At 40.3% G+C, this 8,504-nt stretch overlaps 1 protein-coding gene across 1 annotated transcript in view; it reads left to right on the top strand.

The window, feature by feature from the left end:
• Positions 1-3,080: 3,080 nt before the first annotated feature.
• The window catches only part of LOC308305440 (NACHT, LRR and PYD domains-containing protein 3-like), a gene marked incomplete at its 3' end in the record, with an annotated part of 36,891 nt that continues 31,467 nt past the window's right edge, over positions 3,081-8,504 (top strand). Inside the window, exons 1-3 of the mRNA XM_080750237.1 lie at positions 3,081-3,252; positions 5,670-5,737; positions 6,716-6,838. Coding sequence (XP_080606363.1) covers positions 5,670-5,737; positions 6,716-6,838 — 191 coding nt within the window. The 5' untranslated portion in view covers positions 3,081-3,252. The remainder of the gene's footprint in view (positions 3,253-5,669; positions 5,738-6,715; positions 6,839-8,504) is intronic.

Below are 8,504 nucleotides of genomic sequence, written 5' to 3'. Positions count from 1 at the left end.
CCTCAGGTGCCGGCCGCCCCCCACACCGTCCCCCCTGTCCCTCCCGCACGTCAGGGGACATTGCAAGCCCCAGACACGCAAGCTCCCCAAAACAGAACCGGTTCTACGACCTTGTACACACGCGCATACGCCCTGTACACGGTCCCCGGTCCCCCACACAAACAAGAGCACGGCATGCAGGCAGAGACAGTTTCTTTTGACTACCGCTAAACTTTATGGACACACTATGCATTAGGCCAAGGACCCCCATTTGATATTTATTTTGTTTTATTATTAATTATTTTTATTATCCAAAATAATTGATATTTTCTTTTTTGGTGGTTAAGACGTGGCTCAATAGTTAATGCAGACATACTTTTGTTTTAAAATGTGCAGCACATGGGAATAATATACCATATGACACATTAGGAGTGCATTAGTATACATTTAAAGCTAGGCCAATGTGTTTTGCGTAAAATTATTATTTTCGCATGTCCGTGGCAAAAATGAAATATTAATGAAAATGTCCATTATGAGCTGCCACGGTGATGACCCCTGAGTGTGAACCTATACAAGACCGGGATTGTGCGCGATCAGCATGCATGCCGTGGCCACCCTTGGGGGCAAGGTCGCTTCTCGCCCTTAGGGCGTCTTACTGGTATCAGTAGGTTTTGGGTTGTATATCAGCCAAAGGTATAACATGGTGATAAACATTGCTGAGGAAAAAGTTAAAAGGAATAACACACAACACACACTCATTGACGTAAATGACCTTATGTGTATTTTTGTACCGCATATGAATATTAATAATAATAATAATACATCAAACTTATATAGCGCTTTTCAAGATACTCAAAGTCGCTTTACAAACAAAATAAAATAAAACAATTTTATTAGGACAAAGATTAAAAGGATAAATTCTAAGAAGTACGTTAGCAGGCACACAGGGAAGAAAAATAAAAAACTGAAAGGCGGGTGGAGAAAAGTTAGGAAGGGAAAGCAAGTCTGAAAAGGTGTTGTCAGCAGTATTTTAAGTTGTATTTGTCTCATCTGCTACAACTGCACAGCGATGGTGAAGAAAGGGAACATGGACGCTTTTGGGTAAACCACAAATCATTTGAAAAGTTAACTGAGAGAAAGAAAGAAGGAACTGAAATCACTGTTATCATCCTTATTTATGTTTTGGAATGGTTTGACAGCGAGAGAAATAGCATGGGAAGATGCCATTTGCGTGTGTCTCACACTCATTACGTGAGATTTGGCAGCTCTTTGAAGAAAGGGCCACATGGAAGACACTTCATGAATCATTTCACAACACCTTTCTTGCTAATAGTATGTTCGCAGGGCTGCGCAGAGAGCACTTATGGCCGGGGCAGGTGCTCAAACTCCACAAAAGGGCACGTCTGCGTACGCTGATTTTTGGGGTGGTCTTTTGTGCCATTTCACACCAGAAATGTAGTACATTTGATCTCTTGCTAATGGAGCAAGATGTTCCACAATAACTTGGCCCAAGTCATTACTGCCATTACCTGTAGGCCTACCTCCCTCTCCTCTGCCTCCTGCAGCAATACGTTCTCATTACCATGTAAAGATTAAAAATATTAACATTTCTCTGTACAGTATGTAGCCTATTCCATCCATCATCTACAGTAATCTGACGTTCCTTGTCCAGACTGGCCTGGACAAGGAACACCATATATGGGCATAAACGGGTGAAACGCTGCCCACATTTCTGACATCACGGATACCGCCGCCTGTACTGTGCATGCGTCACCACCATGGTAACAGCCGATTGCTGAGACAATGCCCAAATTTGGAGATGACTGACCAAACTATAGTTCTTATCTCTGTAGTCATGTGATCAATATGCATCTATCAGATCTTTTGGATACTATTCCGATTGACTGGTTGGCTTTCAAAGTTTGCTGGAGCTGCAACAACATGCCACAAAGACCACTGTACCCATCGGCTGGGAGCTTTGCATGCAAACTCTTAGTTTTAATGGGACAGTTATAACTCCACCATAAGACTACAGATTTTGTCGACACCTCAACGCAAATCCGTTTATCAATCATTAGGTGGCCTTTTTCCATAAAATGCCACACATCATGAATGCAGTGTACGATTGCTGGGAAACACCATTCCAAAATGTTTTAATCTCCTCATGGTTGCACTACACCAGCCCACTTCATCTTTTCAACTATAACTTTTGAACTGTAGATCGTAGGCTTACTAGGCTATAATCAACAACCTCTTCTCTGGATTCCTTGGATCATGACACAAATTATGGGCCCTGTTTAGGCCAGGTTTTTGCTGACTACTACATACTTTGTCCAAAACATTTCTAGTTTATATTCATTTTATCAGACACACCCCTTTCCAATGAACCCATTGCTGTAGCTATGGGTAAATTAACCATAGGATACAGGCATGCCACCTTGCACCTTGACTACAGTTATGCACTGAGCCTATTAAGGATGTCTGTCCCATTGTTCCCACTTTAGACCAGGTAAATGCAAAAGTTGTGCTGTGTAATAAGCAGAATAATCAATGGGGAGAAGGTGAATATGAAGACCCCTCTGCTAAACGTTGGTAATAACCCTGTTGGGTTAACTTCTCAATAATGACCTGCTCCCCATTGATTATCTCTTGCATATAACTGCTGGCCATCTGAATACAGTTTGAATGCAGTTGTTTGACCTGATCTTGCTCGTTTTTTTGTGTTAACTGTGCAATTAAAATGTTATTATTTTCTTATGCGCTCTCTACCCGTTTTTACAAATTATTGTACTTGCATGTACCCGAGATAAATAATAATAATAATAATAATAATAATAAAAACACTAGATGGATGGAACAATAAGGAAACCTTGGAACTCTCCCACTCAGTTAATGATACTGTTCAGTCAGTGCTTCATTGCTAAGAGCAAGAAAAAGCCTGATTGGCTGTGCTGCAATCTGGCTATCCATCGTCAAAGAAAAGGGAACACCCACTCGGGTTGTCACTCTTCCTTTCCTTCAGTGGCTACTGTAGCTACAGACTCTCAGGCTCGAGACAAAGGCTGTGCTGTAACTGAAGTCCGTGGTTGGGCCGTGGTTGATGTAAGGAGGTCCCTGGTTGCTTTTTTTTTCCATCTTCGGGGGCTGCCCTTAACATTTCAGTAGCAGGCATTCCACTTCTATATACAGTAAGGTCCTCTATTATGAGATATTGAACAACTAACACCAGACTACACACAAGGAGTCCATTGACTGAACTGAGCTGAATTGAAGGTAAGAATTGTACCAGGAAAAATACAATTGTTTGTAATAGAACTGTAATAGAAAACTATGAATGATGAACTATGAACTAGTTATGTATCAGTTAATTACAGAATTCATGTTTGGTGATGGGGGGGGGGGGGGGGGGGGGGGGTTACAATTAAATTAAAGACGAAAGCTTAATTTGGTTTTTATAAATGTATCTCTGTTATTACTGCGGTTTTTATTGTTTTATTTTTCATTGAACATGCAGTGGAGATGAGAATTATCAGTGAATAGAGTTTGCATTGGCAGAATTAAGGGGGGGTAGGAATTTATAGGTTTACAATGCATCCTCCGTATCAAACACTGTTGCTATGCTTGTTTTGTATTTGTTTTAATAAAAATGTTTAAATAAGCAAATTAATTCATTCATTCTGGTAATCTTCTTAATAATGTATTTATTCATTTCAGAAGAATGACTGGTGATGATTCAAGATTTAAATGGCATGTTGATTTTAAAAATAAAATTAGGTTAATTGTTTATGGTATTCTAGTCTCTTTAAGACCCTTCGAAGTTCTTTTGATTGCTGTTTGTGATCATTAATGAGAAGTTTCAATGTAGGCTATCATTGCAGCTGTTGTTTAACACTAAACATAAGTAATGAATGACTATTATGCAATGTGAACCATTGGTCCATGAAAGAAATGGGTCTGAGTGTGTTTTTGGGCGAGCCTTCCGCTTACACCCCATCTCTGTCCCATTCAAGATACTGGAGATAATGATTCACAGGCACAACTGCATTGAATGATGCATCGACAGCTTCTGAGAAAACATGCCCATAATAAATGCTGCATTGCCAACTTCCCTCTTTTTATTGTCTATAACCCATGGCAGCAGAGCGGCATATTATGTTGTCAGTTATAGGCTGGTCCCAGACCATTCAATACTTTAAACACAAGTAGTGTAAAGTGTAATTTACCAGTCTTCTCAACTTCGTTAATATTTCACTGTATGTTTTGGATTTTAAACTGGTGTTTGGCTGGCTGTGTTTGGGGACTGGGCAGGAGAGTGTACATTTGTATTATCTTTTATTGTTGGTCCCGGTGAGGAATTTTAAATGGTGAAAAGGACATTGAGTGTTACTGGGTTGTTAATCTTTTTGTTGTATTATTTGGCTGTGCAGGCGTCTTCAGTTTGAAGGCACACACACTTTTGTCTCTGTTTCTGGATCACTGCGAGGCATGTTGAGTAGAACACTTAGCCCAGAGTGGATTTTTTTTTTTTTTTTCAGATCGGGTCAGGTGTCTGATAGATAGATAGACAGACAGACAGATGACAAGAGTTCAGCTGCTGTCCCCGTATTTACACACCTATACCCCACACACCCCACCCCGCCACCGATGTCTGCTAGTGCAGTGGTTCTCAACCTGTGGGTCAGGACCCCCAGGGGGGGTCCCCAAATTATTTTGGGGGGTTTTACTCAACACTAAACAAACCAACATATAGTTTAAGTGTATAGAGGGTATCTACACATTTCTAAAGTGACAATTTAAGGACTTTTTAATACCTCTAAAATTACAAACTAAACATTGGCCAAGTTGTCAAATATTAGAGGCAGAAATTGTGAAAATAGCAGATCATGCTCACAACGCGATCTACATGCTCACAATGCGAGGCGTTGTGAGCATGATCTGCTATTTTCACATTAGAACCATGTTATACAAAATGTAATGCCTCAACTCTTAGTGCTCGTCAGGGTGGGGGGTCCCCAGTTAAAATATGATTATTTTGGGGGTCGCGGCCTGAAAAGGTTGAGAACCACTGGGCTAGTGGGTCTGTGTCATATAACGAACCTGTTCGGTGCTTCATCGCAAAGTGCAATACATTACTTACAATAAAGCCATGAATTAAGCATTAAAGTAAAACGGTCCAACATGTGATTTTTCCCCTTCCTATGAAATTCAGAATTTTTCAGTAGTCACAGGCAAGACGCATGCACGCATGAACATCCCCCCCCCCCTCCCCCCACACACACATTTTTAAGTTTTAACCAACTGTTGCAAGTCTGAAAATGAAACTATGTGGTCTATTATGTGGCTAAAATGTATATAGGTGATCATTTACACATGAGCTGTCAAAATGGACAGCGTATCTCATGTATGAACAGATCCTGTCCGGATCGACTACTGCAGGAAGGTCTGGACAGACCACTGCAAGTTTTACATACAGTACTGTATAGCAACAACTATTGTGATACAGATACTGTCCTGTTAAGGTGTTAACGTGTAACAACGTATAGTTTTAACAAGTCTAAAAGAGAATACAAACATATTTCGCAACCATAGTATGAATAAACAATGTGAGTCTGCTGACCAAATGTATTGGAGTTTTTTTTTTACTGTATACATGTATAATTTGTATTTATTTATTTGTGGTCTCTTTGAAGATGAGTCTCTCTGGGGAGAAAGTGGAGGAGGGAACAGAGTCAAAACACAACAAACCATCAGATTCAAGGTAAGATCCCGGTTATACTGGAAGTCTTACTGGTGGAAGACAATTCCATCAATATTAAAGGACTTTCCTTTAGAACACTGCTGAGAGGATCCTATTTTTTCCGTTTACAGACCAGAGTTGTGTGTCAACCTTGTTTTAATTTTTTTTGCCAAAATATAAATAACATTTTTGTGAAGCTTATGACTAAATATATGAGCCAGTAGCCAGCCAGTGTGACTGGTTTAGAAGTTCTCCAATTTTGAGTAATGAACAAGACCTCCAAAATACTATCTTTAATTAAACAAATTAAACCCTACACTTGGTTAATCAGAATCTCTCAGGGTTCTATACTAGTGACATTTCTCAACTTTAAACATATTTCTTGAGAATCACTGATCTACAACCTCGCGAAGCATCACAATAGCCTGGCAATCTAAATCTACAAAGTAACTAGTTTTCAAATCAATGTAGTACAGAAACATTATAATATTTGGATCTGAGATGTAGTGGAATAGAAGTACAAGTATTGAAAATTGGAATTACTAAGTAAAGTACAAATAACTCAAAAGTGTACCTACTGTAAGTACAGTACTTAAGTAAATGTACTTAGGTACTTTTCACCACTGGTCTGACTGAAACAGACATTAACGGCAACTACGGGATGGTCTAGTTGGGAATGTTATCTGTTATCAGAAACGCCAAGACTGTACAGTTTAATGACAAATCATTTCCCATCAAAAGAAATAAACGCACAGATCATGTTTACTTGCGTAGTAGTGAATGTTAGCCCCTTATAGAACCTCCCCCTCCGCTGTAGAACTGTTGTGCTCCGAGATGAGGTCCTATGGTCCTACATGCCGGCTGCCGGGGAATTCCTCCACAGCGAAGTAGATCACCCATTTTGCAACATTGTATCTATAAAGTATATACATTAAGGTAGTTACAGTTTTGTGAATGGGATGAAAGAAACAGATTATTTTGTGAATGTCATGATTTCAGAGGCGACAACCAGAGTCAGAGGCCAGAGTCTCCAGCAACCAGCAGTCCACCTGTGGCTGTGAAGCGACGTCGTTCTGAACAACATCCAGACTTCAGTGATGAACCTGGCCCATCATACTCAAAGTAAGATCAGGACAATTTTGTCAATGAATTTTGACTGGAAGTTCAGGGGTATGAGTCTCAAGTAAAGGCCTATTATTATTATTATTATTATTACCCTTATTGCAACATCTGCCATACCTACGGCTACTTTAATGTGTTCCTTTTTCATTCTGTTAATCATGTTAAAAGTTTGTTTTGTTTTCTTCAAGTTATCAAGTTGGGCAGGGCAATCAACTTCTGTATGCACACTCCCCGATTCCAGTGTTGACCTTGCATTGATATTTAACCATGGTAGAACAAAACACAAATTTTTGATATATGCGAGAAAAAAACATTATGACCGTGATATCCAGAACTTCCCTCTGGGGATCAACAAAGGTTTATATTATCCTCCTGTACGGTTGTCTTTTTATTACCCAGCTGCATAACCGAATGAATAAGGAAACCTTGGAACTCTCCCACAAAATTATACTGTTCTGTGCTCAGAAAAAGCTTGCTGTAACTTGTGTAAGGATCGAGGTCCGGTTGCTTTTCTTTTTCTTCTTTTTTTCATCTGGGGCTGCCCTTAACGTTTCATTAGCAGTGTCTCAGGCATTCCACATCTATATAAGGTATCTATATGAGATATTGAACAACTAGCTCTGGTCCATCGCGTCACCTCGCGGTGACGCTCTGACAGACCCGTCGGCAAATGGCTAGACCCCAGTATCTCAGCCCCTCCGAGCGCTCAACTTCAGTCAAAATAAACAAACGGTTTCACTACTCACCAAACCAAAGGTAGTTTTGCGCTGTTGAAAGTCTATTCTCCGCGGTGGTGAACCCCTCAGCACCCACCCACTCTGCAAAATACACTATTTTTGGCATGAAATAAAGTGCATCCAACTCGACCGCCGCTTATTTCCGGGTTGTGAACCATTGTATCTGCGGTGGCCGCTAGGTGGCTCGAGGTGGGTGCGTTTTATTTCATGACAAAAATAATGTATTTTACAGAGTAGGTGGGGTGCTGAGGGGCTCACCACTGCGGAGAATAGACTTTCAACAGCGCAAAACTACCTTTGGTTTGGTGAGTAGTGAAACAGTTTTGTTTATTTTGACTGAAGTTGAGCGCTCTGCGAGGCTGAGATACTGGGGTCTAGCCATTTGCCGACGGGTCTGTCAGAGAGAACTAGCACCAGACTGCACAAAAGGAGAAATTCCTCCACAGCGAAGTAGATCACCCATTTTGCAACATTGTATCTATAAAGTAAATACATTGACTATAAGCCGCACCTGAATATAAGCCGCACCAGCTAAATTTAGAAAAAAATCAAAATGTTTACATATAACCGCAGGTGTCCCTCCTGCTTCCCGCTAGAGCGCCCCTGGTGGCCATAAGCTGTATAAATCTATATATATATATTATATATATATATATATATATATATATATATATAAATCCTTGTTAAAGACCATTGTAAAACTAACTAACTGGCCGTTAGCTGTAAAAATCTTTATATAAGCCGCACCACAAAACATGGGAAAAGAGCTGCGGCTTATAGTCGGGCAAATAGAGCATCGCAGTTGAAGCCCCACCCCGTCCTCACTCTGGTGTCGGAAGCGTTTTCTCCATTCATTTCTTGCATAGACATTTCATAAAGTATTTATTTAAACGTTTTTAAGCCTTGGACAAAGCCACCTCGGCTGGAGA

The sequence above is a fragment of the Nannobrachium achirus genome, assembly GCF_963921795.1.
Source record: "Nannobrachium achirus genome assembly, chromosome: 20".
Classification (NCBI taxonomy): Eukaryota; Metazoa; Chordata; class Actinopteri; order Myctophiformes; family Myctophidae; genus Nannobrachium; species Nannobrachium achirus.
This window is presented reverse-complemented; position numbering and strand designations above follow the sequence as displayed.